At 36.1% G+C, this 22,739-nt stretch overlaps 2 protein-coding genes across 12 annotated transcripts in view; one reads left to right on the top strand and one right to left on the bottom strand.

Annotated features, from left to right (window-relative positions):
- The window catches only part of LOC134536860 (protein Abitram), a 34,094-nt gene extending 28,205 nt beyond the window's left edge, over positions 1-5,889 (top strand). For 6 of the 10 annotated variants that reach the window (XM_063376894.1, XM_063376891.1, XM_063376892.1 and 3 more), the window contains exons 2-3: positions 1,313-1,384; positions 3,283-5,889. In XM_063376894.1, the coding sequence (XP_063232964.1) occupies positions 3,387-4,001 (615 nt within the window). In that variant the 5' untranslated portion in view covers positions 1,313-1,384; positions 3,283-3,386 and the 3' untranslated portion in view covers positions 4,002-5,889. The remainder of the gene's footprint in view (positions 1-1,312; positions 1,385-3,282) is intronic. The other 4 variants (XM_063376899.1, XM_063376893.1, XM_063376898.1 and 1 more) reach the window with 2 other exon arrangements.
- A 1,492-nt stretch (positions 5,890-7,381) lies between these two features.
- The window catches only part of LOC134536859 (4-hydroxybenzoate polyprenyltransferase, mitochondrial), a 31,667-nt gene continuing 16,309 nt past the window's right edge, over positions 7,382-22,739 (bottom strand). The window contains exons 4-8 of one of the 2 annotated variants that reach the window (XR_010075888.1): positions 17,984-18,131; positions 11,751-11,944; positions 11,275-11,463; positions 9,021-9,247; positions 7,382-8,114 (exon numbers count right to left, since the gene is read on the bottom strand). Coding sequence is in view for 1 of the 2 variants with exons in the window: in XM_063376890.1 (XP_063232960.1) it covers positions 9,074-9,247; positions 11,275-11,463; positions 11,751-11,944; positions 17,984-18,131 (705 nt within the window). In the remaining variant the exon portion in view is untranslated. Of the gene's footprint in view, positions 9,248-11,274; positions 11,464-11,750; positions 11,945-17,983; positions 18,132-22,739 lie in introns of both variants that reach the window. The other variant, XM_063376890.1, reaches the window with a different exon arrangement.

Genomic DNA, 22,739 nt, shown 5'->3' with positions numbered 1-22,739 from the left:
CTTGAGGTGACTGAGACCGCCGCTTCGTCATGCACCCGAATAGCTCTTTGCTTCCTTTGTTCAGTTTGCCATAGTTGGCGTGCCAATTACACACATGTTTTGTGTTGCGATATTGCAAAATAATGGTAAATGTTAATACTGTAAGGTATTTTGTACATGTCAGACAGACAATTATGATCATGTGCATAAAAATAATTCTGTCGGAATCACTGTCTTAGAAATACGTGTCTGGACAATACATACCCTGTTGATTTCAATGTGATTGTTTCTCGGGTATTGGCAAAACTACTTGAAATCATTTATGGTGTCGCCAGTACAGCAGTGCTGTGAATGAGTTTTTTAATTTACAAACTTTTAGTACCAAACATGTTTAAAGTATTAAAATTTTGCTTACTTTGTTTTTTTAAGGTATGTTTTATAAATAGGCACAGTCCAGCTAATTAACACTTTAGAATTCTTGCTGTCAGTTGTTTTTTCTCTTGAATGGAAAATATAATACGGTATGTCCATAAAAATATGTCCCAGTTATAAATTTTAATAGTGTTAATTGTAAGTATTGTATTATTTTGGTTTAAGGTCACAAAGAGTAACTAAAACAGATTTAGATAAGCGCATTCGCGAGTACTGCTTTGTTGTTTTCTCGCTTGCAGCACCACCTACGCCAAATGGCAATTAGTAGAGGTGAAACATGTAAACTTTATTTGGCAACAGGATGGAGCCCCTCCCCATCGGGATCTCTTTGTACAAGAGTGGTTGAACGTCAAAGTCCCTGACCGTTAGATTGATCGTAATGCTTGAGACGACTATGCCATGCGATTTTTTCCTTTGGAGCTTTGTAAAAGATCATGTCTAAGTGCTACCTAATGATTTGCCGGAATTGAGATACAGAATTAGAGTATTGCTTCCGTTACTCTGGACTTGTTAACCAAAGTGTGGGAAGAATTCGACTTTAGGTTGTACGTGTGCTGTATAACTAAAGGTGCACATATTGAAAATTTGTAAGAAAAAAGTCAGTTTACTTTCATTTTGATGTATGATTTGTTGTAAATAGTCAAAATTAAACTGTTGTTATATACCATATGGGACATTCTTTTATAGACTTCTTGTATAAAAATACTAGTTCAAATTCATTATCAGATGGAACAGGTGTGAGGTTGGATGTGTTTAATCAATTTAAAAGTTTTCAGATTAGTTGAAACACATTTATGTTTGTACAGCTGTTTCACTGAGAATTTTTGCCACATATAAAATATTTTATGTTTGCATAGCTCATTAAAATATATATGATACTTATAATTTTTTTTTTTTTCAGAACAGATTCTCAAAATTTCTTGGTACATGTAATGATGCATTTAAGGAATTAAACCAGTGCTTGCAAAAGGAGGTGAGTTTCTTGAAAAGATTATTTCAATTAAAAATCACTACACAACGTGGTCTGATGATCTGCCGGCTCAGGTTTGATACTAACTAGAACAATTTTTTTTTAAAAAAAAATTTTCTTGCAATATAAAAACAAATAATTACAGAAATTAAATATATTTAAACAGTTAAATTAGATAATTGGTTGAGGTTTTGCTTAAAATAAACCTTTAAAAAAATTCTTGCAAGTAATTACTACTCTGCTTTTTATTTAGTATCGGAAGAAACATTTAATTTTTTTCCATTTTTTAATGAAATAATACATTGTTATGACAAAACACTGCAAACACATGACCAGACACAGTTCACAAATGTAGTGTGTGTTATAAACTGTAGGAAAAAATGTATAGTAATGGCCGACTAGAGGGGATTTGAAACAGCTTCCAGAGCTATGTGCTCTACAGGCACAAAAGAGATAAAGAAAAAGGATTTAATGGGGATATAACAATCAAACGTTGTAAATGAAGGACAAAAGTTTAAATCATAAGCCACACTCTGCAGTAAATACATTATTTCATATGTATAATTTGAAAACAATTCCTATTTTAATACTTTAACTAAATTAAAAAAAATATATATTGTTTTAAATTTATACATTTAACTGTTACCTAAATAATTTTGATTTCTGTAATTGTTTAATATTGTGAGAAATTAAAATGTAAAAAGATCTGGTTCCAGTGGGCATTGATCCAAGCCTGCAGATTGCCAGACCATTCGTCTAACCACTACACCATGCCACTGATAAAATTAGCTTTTATACTGTACTTTAAAATCTTAAAAGATTTTTATCTTGCTTTCTAGGGCCCGCTCAGGCAAAATATTTTTAGGACGTTGTACAGCTTCTACTCACACAGTTTAAGCCAAATCGATGAGCCCCGAATTCGACCCTCCCCTCAGATTAAAAAGATTTACTGAATTTAATGTCATATTTGAGTAAATGACACTTGCTTGAAGATTAAAATGTATAGCAAACAAATATTTTTGATTGAAATAAGTTCTAACGTTTAAAATTTGCATTTTCTTTTGTGGAAGATTCCTGTTTTTTTTTTTTTTTTGGGATTCACATTCTCAACACTCCAACTTTTGACAATTGCTACAAAGTTACAATTTATTGCTATGCATTAAACTACTAGAAAGCTCCCAAATAAAATAAAAAATGTAAACGGTACTTGACGTTTAAAGCAAAACAAAGTTTTAAAAAATATTCCCACTTCGCAGTCCGCCACAAGCATTGCTAAGAGGGACAAAGAACTAAGGTAATTTGCCAGACCTGTCTATATGACCGTGGTTCTGACCACTTTCTTTGTACTGTGTTTGAATAATATTGATAACTTAAACTATCCATTGTGTGCTTGTGAACTTAGTGTTCAGTTCTATACTTATAAAAAAAAAAATACCACTTTGTAGAAAGAAATTCTGTTTTACAAAAGTATGTCACAAAAAAAAAAAGGAAAAAAAAATTCTAGTTAATCTAATTTAGCTGACATAAATCAGCAAACATTTAAATTCACTTAATTGCAGCCTTGTTTGAACTTCACACGTGTTTTATACTGCGAAAATAGTTTATGCAGCAGGTCATGTTAGTTTCTACATATTATAATGGATATAGGAACTTGTTTAACATGTACAGGTCACAACATTAAGTTTTAATACATAATGTAATTACAACTTGTCCCTCTGATTCTCATGTATAGTAACTTATATAAAGCTTATTGAAAGGGTCACTTTATGTGTATGTTTATTGATAAAAAGCACAATATTCACTTACTAACAAAACATATTAATTTGTTGAAGTAACAGGAGAAGGTGCTGAAGGTATAAACTGAATTCAGAGATGAAGGTAATCTAGTTATTGTTTCACAGTACGAAGACAAAAGGGAAGCAAACCACGTGAAGGCTCTTCAGATGCGAGAAAGGAAGTTGGGCAAAGCTAAAGCATCCCCAGTCTCTTGAACCCACGAGTGAACATGACCGGGACGCAGCAGTTCAACGGCAAGGTGGTGGAGGTCCCCCCAATTGAAGATACGGTGGACAAGGACGCAATATACCAGACAGTGACGGAGCGGTACTTTGTCCCCCGCTATTGTGTGGACCCCAACGGAAGGCAGGGTGAGGACCTGTGTGTCTTGTACCACTCTAACAAGATCTGCCTGGTGACCCTGGCTCCATCGCACCCAGTCGTGAGTGAGCAGAAGCGCGTGGTGAAGGTGGACTTCGACGTGTCTGGCAAGTTGAATCGGCTGGAGAACAAGGCGACAGGGAAGGGTAAGAAAGGGGCCCAGTTCCTGCAGGCGATGTCGGTACTGTGCGTGGTCGAGTGTGACGACGGGAGCAGGTACAAGGTGTTCAGCTGCCTCACGGGGAAGCTGGTCGAGGTGAACGAGCGGCTGGTCGAACAGCCGCAGCTGGTGGCAGAGAGGCCACAGTCCGAGGGCTTCGTTGCCATCGTGCTGCCCAACTTCAAGAACTGGGAGCAGCAGCGAAACGGGCTTCTGACCGAGGCACAGTACCAGGAACACTTACGTTCACGACCAAGTAGACTGAATAATACCCCAGCACAAGGTGAGAGCAGCGACCAGTGATTCAAATGAACTGCAGAGCTCAGTTTCGCTGTTCCAAAAATGGGTGTGGTATGAGATGGTGCTACTATGTTTGGTATTAGTAAATTTAAAAATTAAATTTATTAAAAATTAAATTTTAAGTTTTTGAATAGTGAGGGCTGGCATTTTAATCAACGATTATAAATAACTCTTACTCCCATAGTTTTATTTAAACTAATAGTTCTAATGTTTTGTTTATTTATGTAGTGCCTGTATTGATGTGGTATGATTTTAATTTAAGAATTTTCACATATGAACAGCATTTTTAGTTGATTTGGGGTCCTTTTTTCTGATTTTAACTTAAAAAAGATTTCCATTCCTTCCAAACGAGGGAAAATTGTAATAAATCTATGGTATTGCAAATAAATTTTATCTATTAACAAACTATTAACTGTGCAAATAAAACTATATGAGCAAGAGTTGTGTATTAGGGTTTTGGTAAAATCAGATTAGCCCTCTGATCTGGACTTTTTTTTAACACCATTCAGTTAGTGAGTTCTCAAAGCAGTCTGTATACTGATGATATTTATCTGGTTCTATAGCACAATGTAAATAGCAATTAGAAATCAACAATTAATTGTAAATAGAGTTGGACTGAGAGTCAAAAAATTTGAGTCTAGCAAGTAGCTTTAGCTTGACTGCAGTTTTTTAAACTATATTGGACAAGTGCAACAACAAACATATCACTTGTGACTAATGTGCAAATCTTTTACAGCATTTGCATCATTATTTATGATTTCCTTCTCGTAACAGTTGTTTAAAGTATGGCAATGTTACGTACGTTTGTAACACAGAAAATAAACTTTAAGAAAACATATTTTAATGTTTTCCAAGTACTTTTTGCTACTGTGTGTCAGTAGTATTGATGTTCGGCACCAGGGTAGCAAAAACCAAAAAAGTGATATGTTTTGTAGTTGTATCCTCATATATTTGATTATTCAAAATTCTAATAGCTTAAGTTTTGTTTTTTATTTGAGACTATAATGCAAGTTGCATTTAGTAATTACATTTTTAGTAGGCTCACATAAGTATTATGTAATACATTCTAATGTAACAAAACCAACCTTTCACTTTTCTGCTGAAAAGTGAAACATACTGAATATTTGTCTAAGGAACAATGATTAACTACAGTAGAACCCCGATTTAACGAAGTGCTACGGTTACCGAAAATGTTTACTCTAAATCGATGTTTCGTTAAATCCGATTTACCGATTTTCAATAACCCCCGCACTCATTATCGCGTCCCTACGTTTCCATATCGTAAACAGGGTCGACGCTGATATCTTGTGCTGCCGTGCTATCTCAGACTTCGTCAACTTTCCATCTGCAACGTTTTTGATCTCGCTCGTACGGCCCCCGGTTCGTACGTACACCTCGCTCGTACGTACAGATTTTCAGAAACCGTGAAAAATGAGGCATTAAATTTAAAAAAAATGTTAAAAATATGAAAAGTGTAAGAAATACGTTAGTTTATTAAAATACAGTCGCAACCTGCAGCGTTTATAACAAATACGAGCTACATACACATTGCGTCACAGTAAAAAATGGCCGCAAATTGATGGAAATTTACCGTCAGCGCGTCGTACGCGGAGAAAGGTCATTGTACTCGATCAGCTGCTGTTACGGCGCGGCGTAGCCGCCGGCTGACTTCTTTGTTCGCTGAGCTGCGCAGCACTTATAAAAAACGTATTCCAAAAACTAAACACCGCGCACAAAGCTCTTACTGAGAATATATAGAGCTGTAGCAAACCGTATGTATTCGGTACTGAGTAACGGGTGCGCCATCTAGTAACGAGTAACGAAACGTTACACACGGCTGCATCTCGTTACTCACATTTTTCGTATGTTTTACGCATGCGCGCGCGTATTTGATGTATTTACGTTACAAAGAACGATGTTTGTTTATTAAAGGAATTGTGTGTAGAAAAAGTTTGAGATTGGAACAGAAACAACGTAACAAAGTATTGTTTACAAATTAGAAATATGTAATTATGTTTTTGTATTTTATTATCACGTATTTTCACGTTTTTTTTGTTCTTATCTTAAAAGAGATAATATAAAAAAGCCGCATTAATGAGATTTAATTGTTTCTTGGTTAACAAAAACTGTTAATTATTAAATATTGTTAATTGTTTATATTCTATTTATTATTATTTACGTGACGTCATAATGTACGCGTACGCAGTACGACTCGATTCGTTGGTGCAACATAACATAGCTTTTTAATGCGGTTTCAGAAGTAACGAGTAACGTAACGATACGATAGTAACGAGTACTAATTGTTATAGTAACGAATACATACGGGTACACTTTTTTTCGTTACTTTTACACATCTAGAGAATAATGATAATGGCGTATTGGTGTGACGTGGTCACAAGTTGAAAAAACCTGGAGGATGGGAAAGGGAATATTTGGAAACGTGAGATTATTGCCTAGTACTGCGGGCGTGAGTGGAAGATAACGTGGTGAGTCAAGCCAGGAATTGGAGAGGGGGAGGGGGATGCGGACAAAGAAACCCTTCATGACGTCATGTGTCGAGGACAGTCTATCTATCCAGGCGCGCGCAATGGCACGCACCTACGCAATTCAGTTACAGCGCCCGCAGTCTTTAAGCAATTTGAACAATTTTTTTTTATTTTTTCGTGTTTGGACAGATGATACAAAGTCACATATTAATATATAGTACCTCCATTCTATTAATGACACCACAGAGTGTATTTCTTAATAATATTCCATTACAATTTACTTTCATTTTTTGGAAATCTATATTAATATTTTAATAAATTGGTGTTTTTTTGATGGTTCCTGAAAACCTTTACGTTAAATCGCTGTTTTCGTTAAATCAGTGTTCGCAAAATCGGGGTTCTACTGTACTACAAAAAAATATCAAAATATTTTTTTCTAGTAGTTTCAGCATGCCTTATTTAATACTCTACACCCAAAAATAAAAATTGCAGCTACTTTAGCTTGACTCTGCTAGAATTAATCAAGTCTGGACTTGATGTTATGGATACCAAGCTCTTGGCTACACTAAAAAAAAAGTGGACTTGTCCAGTTGTAATCAATTTACTTTATGGTACTACAGTGATACTTAATTACAAAGTACCTCATTTGAAATTGTAAATTTTCAGTTCCAAACATGATTTACATGTAACAATTAAACTAGAAAGGGCTTTCATTATATAGTACCAAAACTGTAACTACATTGTGTGTATAAATAGAGCAGTAAAATGTTAATGACTGAACAAATCAGACATTATTCCTGCTACATTCAAAATTCTAGAACAAACATTTTCTATTACAATAATGAACTAACCTAGCATTTGCAAGATATTGAGAACTACATAAATAACCAAAGGAAATGAAAAATTTAATAATACTTTTTATTACAATTTAATTTAGCAATTTACACTGTTTTGACATGACTAGATTAGGCACATTTATAGTGTACACATAAATATTTAACTGCAGTTGTGCAAACACATTGATAATTTGAGTTGTAATATAGGTTGAAATAAAGGTATTAGTACAGTATTTGGAAAAATTCTAAATGTGAGCATGTTTGTGTACTGCTTTGACCCTCTGTCCCCTTAAAACCATGGTTTTGAAAAAATTTTCCAATAAATTCTAAATTATTTAATAATTAAATTTTTTTTTTGAGAATGTTTTGATTAATTCTAAAACATTATCGAGGGAGTTCTAGAACATTCAAGAATTTTCTGATAAGTTCTAGAACATTCAAGAATTTTCTGATAGGTTCTAGAGCATATGGAGAGAAAAAAAAATTGAGAATTCTAGACTAATCCAGAATTTTCCAATAAATTCTAGAACAATTAAAAAAAATCAAGAAAGTTCTAGAACATTCCAGACTCTTCCAAAAAGTTCTAGGACATTCAGGAAATTAAAAAAAAATTGAGAATATTCAAGGTATTACTTAACTTACGATTTGTTTTTTAAAAAAAAAGCCCATTTTAAAAATATATAGAAATTTTAACAAAGTTCTAGAGTAATCTATATAGTCCAATAATGTTCTGGTATTGTGTACACCATCCAGGCCATTTATTCTGATTCTTGAATGATCCACTCGCCCATAACCTGTACAGGAGATATATATATGTAAATACATATACATATATTGCACCGGTTAAGGTATAGTGAATCAATATACTTCAGTAAATAAAAGTTTGAAACTAAACACATACTATCTCTTGCAATGATTAATCAGCAATATACCTACATGTTATACAAGCAACACCAGAATATTAACAGAGCATAAGAGAGAAAGGATTGCAGATATCCATTTATTACATATAAAATCTATGCATTCCTACATTATGGATAATTCATGGAATTTTCTGAATTACACAGTAATTAAAGTTTATGCAGCAATTAATTTTCTGATATAGGCAATATTTCTTGCACTTTAAGATGCTATAACTGAAATGTCACAGCTGTTCATGTGCACACAGGCAAGGGTTACTACTTTGAAACAAATCTGGCAGTTATAAATTGCTAAGAACCACTAAATTTTGGGAGAAGAGCAGCCTGAAGTATGGGTTACTTCCAACATCTGCAAAAGTTATTTAATCCATAATGTGGCTTCAATTGACACAGATGTACCAAACTCTGCTCATCAGAATTACACACACAAACAAGGACCCTTTTGTTTCAGAAAGCTGCTGTAAACATAACATTTCAATAACATCTTATTTCAGATTGAAGCAGCTCAAAATGAATTTTCAAATGTTTTTAATAATTTGCACAGGTAACTTTTATAAACCTATAATTTGAGGGAAAATATATCACAATTTGAGCTAGGCTTCAAGTTGTTTACCATTTATCACCCCAATTTCCAAAACTGATTGCCTCACAAATTATTTGGGTGTTTTCCAAAAAAATTATATTAGATTATGTGTAAAATAAATTAGTTACTGTCTGCACATGGTATAGGTAAAGAAAACTGAAGTGCATCTAAATTTAATATAGACAAACTTATCTCACCAGCAAACGGCTGGATCTCCATGTAGGCAGGCTAACTATTCTTCAATAACTCTCTAACTAGCAACTTGTTCTCTAATGACTGTAGTGGAAGGAGATTGATTTGTGCCTTCTTTGGACTTTAACAAGTTACTTAAAACTATTCCAATGAATAAAATCAAACCCACTCGTTGGTTTGAGATAAACTTTGTGGAGCAATCTTTAGGGCTGTTGATGTCCAGTGTGTACAACTGAAACAAAGATAAAAAAAAAACAGCAATTATTACATTGTCAGGACATCCTTAATTTTTTACTTACATTAATCCATATGATACAACATGGAGATGTTTCTATGTCTTTATATACAGATGCCACCTGATTTGCTGAGCTACAGTGTTTATCTGGTAAATATAATTCTGGCCAAAATTAGAAGAGATATAAGTTTAAAGTAAATATGTGGAAAAGTTCTGAAAAAAGTTATTTTATGTCCTGTAAAGGGTAAAATAATTTTTTTATATTGACCCTAAAAATAAAATATGAATATAAGTTAAACCAATATATGGCTTTACTTCGACCTGTCAACTGTGAATAATTTTGTGATTTTAGTTATTTGACCAAATTAATTAATACTATAAAAAAAGTCTGTAACTTAGTTCACATTTCAACATCAAGGGCTTATGGCTTAGTGTGGAATACGAACAAAAGCAAATCATGTTCCTAATAAATTGAAATAATTAAGTTAAGATGTTTCCTAATGTTAATGTCATTTTAAAGTGGTATCACGAATATTTTATACAAACTGTACTACTATCGAACATGCTCACTTCTTAGTGAATTTTGAGATAAGCATTACTAAAATTAAAACTTCAACAGGGAATAATATGAAATGAAGATTCAATAAGCAACAAACTTGGATCATGGGTAACTTTAAGATGAACTGATAGTTCCAGCAGTTCATGACAATAATTTTGAATAGATACTAGTGCAAGCAGATATATCCAGAATGTGTACAGACTTCTGTAGGTTGTTATTTCAGTCGGACATCAATATTATAGAATGATACATACATAAAAATATATCACACATGTATGAAAAATAATTTTTCTAGCATTTCAACCACTTCCCAATGAAATACCCATACTTTAAGTGATTGAAAATGAAATGCTACTTATTTAAATTTAATGCTTTACTAAGAATTATTCATTTCATTAGGATACTTTCTATGTTAAATAGAGGCTCTTTCTTATGAAAACTGTTTCATATTTCAGACCGTTTCCTTTTGTAATAGCAAGTGTGTATACCACAGTCAATAAGCAACAGAGACTAGGCAGCGATAGGACAAGCTGCTACATTTTGGCAACCACAGCAACAATTTTCTTTTTGTGGTACTGTTGCCATAGATTCAAAATGTATGGACTTGCAAATCAGTAACATTAGAGAATGAAAAGTTTTTTTTGCATAAGTCTGTGAGTATGGTTTCATTTATAGTTTTTTTTGTACATGTTTTACACTATAATCTTAACACTATTATTTAAGGGCTTACAATTTAGGAAAAAAACATTCTCACACAAAACTTGCATGATTTTGGTCCTGCTGTTAGATTGAGTGCTTGTGTAGGTTGTAAACATTGCAAAATTCACAGGACAGTTTTTAAGTTGCAGACAGGTGGTGTGATAGTTATGAGAAAATGCAGTAGAACACATTTACGATGTTCTGCACAATACGATTTTACATGTAATGCCCAAAATATTTGTTTATTGCATCAAACAATGTTATTTAAGTTTAAATACAAGATTCGTAGAACATTACAGTTTACTTATTTAACAGAACAAATTTTCAGTGTGCAAATTCTCTTTTAAACACTATTTCAAACATAATAACCTTTATCCGTCCCGTCGCCACTGTGTAGTATGTATGAAAAAGAAAATGTAGCCAGTGCTTGTAAGCATCATGCATATGTGTTGAGTGTGCACACTGTCTTAATATCGATAGCTCACACTCTTTCATTGTTAGTGTGTACGACGACAATAGCTATGGATATGCTACGTTAGTTCTGCCTCATGTTTGGGTCACAGTTTTAGTTTTGAATTAAGTTTACACAAAATATGTTTTTGTTGAATGACTACTTTGTTTGGCGTGCTTTTGTATATTCTGCTTTTTAATTAAACGTAATTTCCATGAAACAGTTTCTAAAGACAACTACTGTTATCTCATGTATATACTATCAATATTTCTTTCTGTAAACAATATTTACTATTATCTTTATCAGTTTGCATACCTGTTTGGCAAGATGTACAGCCACAAGTCCCACCGCAGTGTAGTACAGCCAATCCTGCTGGCAATGCACCCCACACTGTATCAGGCTGGCAACCATCACCGCCCCAAAACCAGACAGCCAGAGCTTGGTGTCATCACCAAACCTCAAGGCAGTAGACTTGATACCCAGGACAACGTCGTCGGCTTTGTCCTGAGAAGGAACAGGTCATACCACACATTTGTAGAGTTTGTAATATGTACAAAATCTTGCTAAAATTAAAAAATAATAATAATCTATTGCTTTGTTATGTAAATTTATAATGTTTAATGTAAGAAACTATTACTGCATTTGCCTCTCAAGGATACAAACACAGGACATCCTAACTATATGAAACCATTCTTTTAACACTGTGCCTTGTTTGGTTTGTGGGCCTGCATGGTATCAGGATAATGCAAGCAAACATGTAATCAACGCGTCCCACAAAGTCATGCAAGTACCTGGTGGGCGTATATGGTATCGTACACTATTGTCCAGCAGATGCCGGCGACGTACAGCGGCAAGCAGGCGGCCCAATCACAGGAGCCCCGCACTGCGGACCAGCCCAGCAGGGCCCCCCAATTGAACGTCATGCCCAGCACCAGCTGTGGCCAGTGAGTGACCCGCTTCATCAGCGGATAGATTATGACCAGGCCTACAAAACAACAGCACTCATGTTTAAAAAAAAATTCCCAGGGCAAGAAATGAGGTAAGAGTAAAGCATTTGTGGCATTAATTGGTGAGAGGAGACAGCTGTACCCAAAGATAACCTACGAGTGTCACAGAAATGTTTCCCACTTGAAAAAATAATCCTGGTTCACACCATCAAGATTTCCTTGGTTGAACGCATGTGATCTGACCACTCAACCACAGTAACTTATAGCTTACAGGAAAAATCTTAAGCGATGGGACTCTAGAACAGATTCTGGCAAGTAAATGGACATCCGTGTGTCAGTTTCAACCACAAAAATTAAATGTGAACATCAACAGAAGCTCTAACAGGACTGTACTTGTAGAAAGATACACAGTTACACAAAAATTTGAAACATTTTGGTGGCCGACTACCTTCTAAGACACTATCTACATTTTTTAGAGTTGAACAAAATAATTCAAGATTACACGAGACACTTACCTAGAGAATACCCTCTTATATCACGTAATCGTCGCACCCATATTTTAGGCCGTCAAAATTGGGATAAAAAACTTCTCACTTAAACTCGCATGATGTTTTTGGTCCCGCTAGTAGATGCCGAGCACTTTGTGTAGGCATCTTTTCCGTATAAAACAGTGTATTTTAAAGTAGAAATCTAATATTTATTCGGTCATTACCACTAAACTTAATTAACGGAAAAATACGAAGTTGTCTGCCGTGTAAATTTTCTTATAAAGACGTTTTTAAACATTATTTCCTTTATCTGATCGTCTGCATCACCGTGGTGTAGGTATCTTTTCTGTATAAAACGATTTTAAAGTAGAAATCTAAAATTTAATTTCGGTCATTGCCACGTATTTATTTCATTAACGGAAATACGAAGTTGTCTGACGTATAAATTTTCTTTTAAAGACGTTTTTAAACGTTATTTCCTTTATCTGATTGTTTGCGTTGCCGCGGCGTACCGCTTATAAAAATGTAGCCAGCGCATCATTCTTGTTTGGTTATGTTGCTTCCCCTATAGAGCACGCGCACGTAGTCGAATATTTATATCTCGCCGATTGGATGCAACGTGCTCTCTCTGTCAGGTGCCGAGTTAACTACATTTGATAGCCCGCATTATTTCGTGTCAAGTGTTTACTATGACACGTTAGTTCATGTCAGATTCAAGTGGCTTGCGTTCGCGTTAAGAGTTTTGGTTTTTCTAATTAGTAAAGTTGAAGAAAGGTTATTGTTTAATGAATTATTAATATAGATTGTTTGGCATGCTCTTGTATACTCAACCTTTTTTAAAATAAACGTACTTTCCATGAACGGGTTTTGTTTTTATGAATAACTTTACCTAACAAGAATTTTTTTCCCCGCATAATCACTGCACCCTTACTTTTCAAACTTGATTTTAGAACAAAATGTGCGACGATTATGCGAGAAAACACGGTAAACGTTCTTTGTTTATGGGTCCTTTGAGATACATTATAAAGCAACATCAAAATTGTCATTGGGGGTTTTCTTTTAAACCAAACAAGTGAACAAAGTAACTTGTTATTTTCCAATGGACATTTGAGCCTCACCATTTATTTTCATATTAATGAATATATATTAAATTACTCATTCATATTATATATTTCTTCCTAACATATTCCAAACTCTTTCTGTAACAACCAAAACAAAAAAAACAAACAAAAAAAACCATCAACTGTTTGATTGTTATGTACAGACATTAAAAATGGATTAACACATGCCAAACAAAAATTTTGTAGGCAAAAATAGTACCAACTAAGCCACTTGAAGTGAAACTAATGGCAGAAAGGATTACTAAGAGAAGGATGAAAATATAAAACATCAAAGTAAAAATTAATTTAAAAATTGTTGCCTTAAAAAAAATAGGATTGAAAACTTGTGCAACTATTTTTGAAAATATGACAAGGTAATCTTGACAGCAGAACCAGGAAGTGAACGGTCATCATTTGACCTTCAGCTTTTCCTGCCCTGCATTCAATAAATTCAAAGAAATTCCAAGATACAGGTAATAGACATCTTTGTTTCAGCCAACTTAAATATTAAATGAGGTATTAAAAAAGTTGCATCAACACAGTACAATGGTAATGTTCACATTAGTAAATATAATGTTTCTACCATACATGTATTTTCTTTATGACCATAAAATTAATGGCATATAGGTTAAAGAAAATTTTTTTAGTCAATATTAAAATAAAAACTTTTTTATTCAAGACTTAATTATTTTGTGGTCATTAGAAAAAGGATTTGATGAGATGAGAGAGCAATGGCTGGATTAATGCATGAGGAGGAAACGGTTGTACCCCGATAAAGCCCACCAGCTTATGGTAAAGTTGGCCCACATTTTCATACCTGCCAACTTGGCAAGAACACAATCAGCAAGATTTAAAAAAAAAAAAAACTAATTAGCTAAATGGCTATTTACAGTACACATTAAAAAATTCAAACGCTGAATTTTTCTGTTTTACCTTAGATAGGAACTACACCGTTCTTAATTCCAAACATATCCGTTGCATTGTAAGAACAAAAGGCTATACAATTTTGTAAAGTCACAATTTTGAGAGTTCTGTCAATAAAAGCCGTTCAATATGTTTTCACAGTTGAAGCATCGTGTAAGTGTGCCATAGCCAACATATAACTAACTGAACTAGAAGAAGGTTCATAATAAGTAACTACAAGTGGATACAACTTGTTATGTATTTGTATCATTGACCCACCTTGCAAAAGCTTAACTCAAGTAGTTGTGATGGATTCTATTTATTTAATAATTGGTACAGTTTTTGTGCATGTGCTTCTATAACTTTTTGCTGTGTCTGAAGTCAGGAACATATTCCCGGCTAATTTCCAGTGATCGGCAACACCAAAGAAGTATATATTCTATGTAAAAAAAAAAATGGTGAAATAGCATTCACTTGAATCAAATCCATGTCACTAGTACAGCTTGATGAGAATATTTTTTTAATTTTTTTTCTTTTGCTCGGCAGATTTCACATTACATGCGTGTTTCGAACACTTCACATGATTAGAAACATCATTATTCCCACCATTAGAAAAATGGCACACGCTGCAAAATCCATAAACCGGGTCTTTATCATTTTTGGTGATACAAGGAAATACAGCAAAACCCATAAACCGGGTCTTTATCATTTTTGGTGATACAAGGAAATACAGCAAAACCCCTTATTTGCACTTTTCATGGGGACAAAGTAAAAAAGTGTAAAACGCGGGAAAGTGTAAATAAAGGAAAAAGTAAGAAATACGTTAAAGTTAATTAATATACACTCACATCCTGCAGCGTTCATAACAAATACGGGCTACATTACACATACGCATCGTACCACAGTAAAAAATTAAAAAAAAAAAAAAGGGCCGCAAATTGGAAATTTACCGTCAATAGCGCACCGTGCGCTGAGAAAGATCATTGTACTCAATCAGCTGTTGTTATGGTGCGGCATCGCGGCCGGCTGGCTCTCTCTGTTCTCTGAGCTGTGCATGCGCAGTATAACTCACTTAACGCTCCGCCCAGACTCGTGTTTTCCATCAGCAGCCAGCCAATAGATGCGAGCTTAGCGGAAAAAAATATAAGCTCCACCTCCCGTGTACCAGTTTTGTCCAGTTCTAATACCAGTTTATTGGTATAAGCACCAGTTTTCTCGCTGCCGTGACATGTTCAGTTTACGTTCATCTTGATGTCTTGATACCAATAATTAATTATTTACAATCCCCAGAAATAAATTGTTAGTTTAAAAAATATGCGTCAACTGTACAATACTTCCGAAATTATAAAATACGTATAAAACACTTACCAAGACTCCGCTCATTTTATCTTGTGAAGTTTATGTCTCGTACCAGTATTTCGGCTAAGTTGTAACATAAATACAGTATCAGAACTTAACAATCAGCCACGTTTCACGTTTATACATTCGTGAGTTTACGTTTCTCCCTCGTGCATTATAGATTGTCTCCTGCTATAATTACTCGGACTTTTACACGCCTAGGCTTAAATTATTACATGTTTAGAAATAAAAGCAACTTTTCATGTTATAAAATATGTATATTTTGCGATTTAAAATGTTCATTGCCGACCATAAACGTTACGTTTTTCACAATGTTTTTAGGCCTACTATGGTTGTTACATGACGTAAATAGCGGGATGCATTCGATTTTTGAGACGTAATTCGCGTGAAAGTATTGTATTGGACTAAATGGGAACTAAACGGGACCTGAAGAATATAGTGCAAATAACGGGAAAACGTAAATAACGGTAACGTAAATAAGGGGTTTCACTGTAGTTCCAAATACCCTGACCTAAACACCTGCCCATACTGTTTGTTATTGTTTGTGGACATTATGATGGCACAAACCACATCATTAATTATCTTCATGCATATGCTTTAACTTTATAACATGTACACAGCATAACTGTACATGCCACCATTTCCACCATGGAACTATACGTCATGTAAATTAATTTTCTTTTTGGTTGTTTCACGGGGAGAAAAATTAAAGGGGATTGTACATCTGCTTACCAGTTGGTGACCATGATTTAGTTTTGGTTATAAACTTTTCACTTTTTCTTGTTTTTGTGCCAAGCCACTGGTGTCATGTGTCGTCCACTGACATAAGGCATGCCACGCGTGCCTGGCTGATTACAAGGGACGACGCTATCCCCCACCATCCTCCGCTCCCCTCACATCCTGCCACGACGCTGTTATCTATTGCGAGTGGCCTTGAGAATTCCACGGGCCACCGCACGAAGTGGCGCGAATGGACGCCGCCCTTCTGGACTGTTCGGGCGTCAGGTCAGCCTGGGATGACGTGACTAGTCACAGACGCTCTCGTCGGTTCTGGAAAGATGACCCACTTGTTCGTTAAGCCGTGACGCCGGCCTCCGCTGGAGTTCCGAGAGAATTCCAAGCAAGTCCCGCGACAGTTCCTTAGTTCCGAGAATTGCGCGAGCGAAAGGAAGTGCGACATCGGGGAAGAGGGTGAGACATCCCCCACCCCTTCCCAGAGTGGCACGACGCGGAGTTCGACTGGCGCACGAGAGTGCGGCAACTGAGTGTGTGTGGTCAGGCGCAAGGTAAGGGACGAACCACTATTGAGCCTAGCTTCAGTGAGGAGTGCGAACTGCGAAACTTGACAGACATCGAGTGTCTTGAGAATAAACATTTTTAAGTGCTAGTGATTTGTGATCCAGACATTTTGAAGTACAATTATTGATTATTAAGTAAATATTAGTAATTAATAAAACTGTGAATTAAAACTAATTGGGCTATCCCTTAGAACCCAGTTCTCCCCACAAAGTTGTAACAGTATATAATTCTCAGTATAAACCATATTTCTTCATAAACAATGTCTTAGTTCAATATAACAATAAAATTGGTATACTTATCTCATGCATTTCACTGTTACATTTATATTACCATCAATTGAAAATTGAAATCAATATCTAAAATCCTAATTTACTGCTTTTAAATAGCACATAATCTGCTAGGACTAAATTCCAGCCAGATAACAAATTCATTAACATTTTACTATTTTCAATATGGCAAAGCCCAAAAAGTTTACTTTCATTTCCATCTGTTGTCCCTTGTTACCATCTGAAATGCCCACCATAGAGCAACACATCATAATTCCAAGGTACTCATAATTAAAACAAATCAGTGGAATAGAGAAAACAAATGACGTATTTCTTTAAGAATTGCATTCTTACGATTTATTTTCTGTACAAACTACCGGAAAACAGTAGAAAATGGCACTTTTGAGAAATCTCAGCTCACCAGAAATCAATCCCTGAATCGCCTACGATGTGTGGGCGAGTGAACTTGTCTGTGTGCTTTGCTTTACAGCTGACTTAGACTCGATTGATCTGATGGGGTTTTTTTACGTCGCACTATTACGTACACAGGCTCATGGCATTGGGGGACCACCATCTTGTGATCGTGGCACACGGAGGACCCTGACGGTTGACTACAGGAGCCAGATTGAAAGGAAACACGGCACAGAAGGACCGAGACGTACCCAACGAGCTGGCCCCCAGCAGGATGCTGTAGAAGTTGAGCTGCAGCAGGATAAGTAGCCCCAGTCCCAGCTGGCCCGCCAGGAACACCAGGGCGTCCGCCTGCGTCAGCTGACCTGTGACCAGCGGCCTGTCGCGCGTACGGCTCACCTGCCGGACAAACAACCACAATATTTTTCAAGTGAAACTTCTTCACAGCCAGCAAGGTTAAGTCAAGGCAATGACTCACCAAAGCATGGCAAAAACTGCAATGCTGAAAAAAGGGGCACAGAGGGGGAGGGTGAGAGTGGATAATGAACAGAGCAGATGGTCGGACGATCGCAAGAATCTTTGCAGGTTTTTTTTTGCCGTTACGTTTGAGACGATTGTAAACCTCCAATGTTTACAATGATTAGTTTTGATGCATTCAGTGCAGGCGACTGATGACAAGTCAAATCCCTTCGCAAGGCCCCGGCGCTCTCGGGGTTTGGAGCTGCATGGTCTTTTCACATCTGGCTTAATGCTGCAGCATGAGCTTGGATCATTTGAGTCTCTCCTGCTGCATGGCAGCATCTCTTCCCTTCCAAACATCACCTACTCAACATTCACTGGCAATCGGTGCCACACTTGTGACCTATCATCCCGGGCAGATATGCTATAAGAGATGGCGCATCAACACAGGGATCCCCAGTCGCCGCCTCACCTAACTGCCTCGGAACCCAACGCTTCAACTGTTGCACCCTCTACCCGCTGGAACTGCCTGCACTTCAAGACCTCCGACCTTCAGCTGCAAGTACCTGGCCACAGCTGCCACCCCGATTCGAACGTCCATTAACAAACACTTCGTGCTTACTGCCTTTCGCTTGTTCACAGGCGCCCTATCTTGAAAGGTAACAGTTCTCCACCGTCTGTTTCTGGACAAGTTGCGGCTCTGTCTTGAAAAATAACAACTATCTACCGTCATTTAACATTTAAAAAAAACCTACTGAAAAGGAAATAAACATTCACTTAAGAAATAAATAAATACTTCACTAGCAGCAGGTGACTCAGCCAAACATACAGCAATGTATGTGGTGATAGACAAGAAGTAACTTGCAACGATGAGCTGCCTGCTGAATGAGCCCCATCTTACTGCAGATAGCACAGCACCCATTTTCATCAAAGATAAAAGCCAAAGGTGATAGTGTGACAAGATCACTTGCCTATCCAGGTTTGATTCCTAGCTGAATCAATGCAGTGAACCAGTGGGTTTTCTTGGGGCAATGGTTACAAATCCACTCCACCATGGCTCCATCTATCTTTTCAAACCTAAGTCTTCTCTAAAGACCTCGAAGTCAACAAATTAACTCATTCAGAACTGTGCATGGCACAAGTACAGTATACAAAGTATATTTGAAATCTTGACCTATGTAACCACCCTTGAGTAAGGGCTAGAGGTTGGCTTTTAATTAATTTTTTTTTTAATTTTTGAAGTTTCATAGCTTTTATATGTAAAATACTAACCTAGACTAGAATTTGCTGAACTTGTTCAAGAATAAATTCAACTGTCACCAAGCTTTCAGAGATGTGCTGCAGCTACTGCAACACATCAAGTTAATTAACACACTTGTAGCACTAGTACAGAGTGGACACTCAATGCTATTGAATCTTCACCTCTTTCCTTCACAATTATGCTACAAGATCACAAACTTGACAAATATTACCATGCATACCTGCCAACTTGGCAAGGACACCATGAGAAAGATTTGATAAAACACTAAATTTTGGCGTAAATCCAACGCGATGGTTGAATCAGTGTTACTCAAATATGTTCCCCAAGTTCAAAAACATTCTAAACGCAACAATATTTAATACATGCATATCTAATAAGTACTACTAAATACCTAAATTGCCAATTAAACTGGTACACATAACAAAGAAAATTAAAACAAACCAGAGCTTAATGCTAATAGATTAAAATATAGGTAGGCCCTAACTTACCATAAAAATGTGTTCCACTGCACAGGTTACGTATGTACTATTGCAATTTTGAAAAAGTCAAATGGTATATACACAATTTAAAAATTAAAGTATGTGGAGTCTAAATCGCTCACTTCTATACACTGGAATTCTGCAGACATTTTGCAGTGGCCTGCTTAGCCCTCTTCAAAAATTCATGGTTAAAAACTTGTTTGTAGCAAATCTTTTGGTTATTGCTTTTCAAAATTGTAATGTCCTGTACTGTTGTGTTGCTCATTGAAGATCTAAATTCTGTTCTGTTTTTTTTTTTTGCAATACTGAACATTCTCTCACATTCAGCATTGCTGTGTGGAACAAGAAGAATGGCCAGCATCACATGGGAAATTTTGTCATATTTTAGTTTTCCATCAGCACAAAGTATTTTTCCAACTTCGGTCCAAATGGAATCAATCCTTTCATACTTGCTTATGACTTCAGAGAGATCTTCAATCTGTAGGGCTGAAAACTGTTTCTGCAACTCATCCATTGCCTGATCCATGGTTTCACCATCCTTGACTGGTAAAATGACAGGAAACAAATTAGTGAAATATTTCAGAGTTGAAAACTTTGCTTCTCCAATGTTACCTATTTGGGCTATTTTTGCATTAATAACCACTTCACTCTTGAAGGGAAATTTGTGTATAACATAGTCACATGCCAAACAGAAATATTTCCTCACTGCTGAAAAAAATATTTTTTTGTCCTCATCTGACAACACAGCAACAACTCTCTCAGTCTGACAACCAATCACCAACTCACTGTCAGATTTCTGATTGGTGGGTGTGTGATAATCTACTGCCAACAATTCTACACCTTTGAAGGCACCACTAACAACAAATCTTAAAAAAAGATTCCTCAAAAATTCTTGCAGCAGATCTAGTAACAAGTGGATTGTGGACTTGAAGACTGGAGAGTTGTGTTCAGTTTATCAAATAGGGGTATCACATTCAACAAAAATAAACTGAATGATTTATTCAAAGGTGAAGAAAGAAACATAAAAATTTTCTCTTCCCGACTTAGCACAGATCGGTTGCTCTTCAAAACAGAACTGCTGCTTTCTACTCTTGCTTTTTTTACATTAACAGTGTCATGGTTACCATTATTTCTTTTGCCAGCTCCCTTGTCGGTATTGATGGTTGATGTGCATGGCTGTTTCCTTGGAATATTGTAGGAGGATAGCGAACTTGTTGATTAATGTGGATGTGATGTGACGACTTCTTTGAAAAAACTTGCAAGCGGTTCCCATTGTTCAATAACCCTGGCCAAGCTGATTCCCAAAGATAACCATCTTGTGCACACATGTTTGAGTATTTTGTGGGTTTCTTTGTCATGAAGTTTCTGGAATTCACGGAGCCTTTATTTCCTTTTTGAGCTCTTTTCCAAAAAGAAAAATATGTCAACAAGTGTATCGTCAATACTAACTGGCAAACTTGTGGAAGCCTTTTCTGCAGCTAAATTTATTAGGTGGCAAAGACAGCCAATTGCCACTAAATTTGGCTGTTTTTCTTTTAAAACAGGAACCACCCCATTCTTGTGTCCAACCATAACCGCAGCATTGTCAGAACAAAAGGCTAGACAGTTCTGAAGAGGCACATTCAACTTTTCGAGTTCTGTCAATAAAAGCTGGCCAATGTTTTTGCCAGTTGAAGCACCTTGTAAAGATGGAATAGCCAACACAGTACTAACAATTGAACCACACGAAGAGTCACAATATGTTACTACAAGAGGATACAACTTATTATTTGTATCATTGTTCCCATCTGTTGACAAAGAAAATGGCCCACCTTGCAAATCTCAACAACAGTGATAGTCCTGCTGGATGCCATTTCTTTAACTATCGCAGAAGTCTTTGTGCGCCCGCAACTATACTTTTTCGCAGTGTCGGAATCTGGGAACATTTTTCGGAACAAACTTCCCGCGTGATCTGCTACACTAAAGGGAATATTATGTTCTATCAAAAAACTGGCAAAATAGCATTCCGCTTCGATCACATCCGTGTCACTCGTACGGCTCGTTGAAAAAAAAACTGTTGATTTTTTTGTTATCCTCCGCAGATTTCACATTATTAACATGTTCCAAAGACTTCACATGATTGGAAACATCGTTCTTCCGACCATGCGAAACATTTATGTCGCAACGGCACACGATGAAAAATGCGTGGTTCTGGCCTTTTTCACTTTTGGTTATGCATGGGAACAGTTCCGAATAGGCCGACCTAAACACCTGTCCATACTGTTTTTTATTCTTCGTGGACATTACAATGGTGAAAAAACATCACCAAGTTCTAACTATCTTCACACACAAACATTTAACTAAAAAATATGTACAGAACATAACCCAACAGCAATAGAAACAACACACGCCGCCATTTCCGCCACGGACTAGAAGTCGAAATAATGGAACTAAATTTCCCTATCGTTTGTATTCCGGGGAGAAAAAACGGAAATTATAAACTACTCGCAGGAATTGTACATCTTTCCAGTTGGTGAACTCAATTTTTCCGTCCCGTATTTTTCACCTTTTCTTGTTTACGAGACAGAATACACACAGAATAAGCTGCTATATTGGGGGGGGGGGAAACGAAACGTACTCCAATACCGAAAAAAAGGGTCGTAAATTTGAAATGCGTAAGATATTGATAATTTCCGTACAACCGTAAAATAAATTATTTTCCGTACAAATTACGGAAAAACCGTACAAGTTGGCAGGTCTGACCATGGTTTCGTTCATGCTTTTAATTTACTATCAACAGGTCGTAAGTAAATTGTTTGTTATTCATAA

The sequence above is a fragment of the Bacillus rossius genome, chromosome 11 (genome assembly GCF_032445375.1).
Source record: "Bacillus rossius redtenbacheri isolate Brsri chromosome 11, Brsri_v3, whole genome shotgun sequence".
Lineage (NCBI taxonomy): Eukaryota > Metazoa > Arthropoda > Insecta > Phasmatodea > Bacillidae > Bacillus > Bacillus rossius.
Note: the sequence above shows the minus strand (reverse complement) of the source record. Positions and strands in the feature narration are given on the sequence as shown.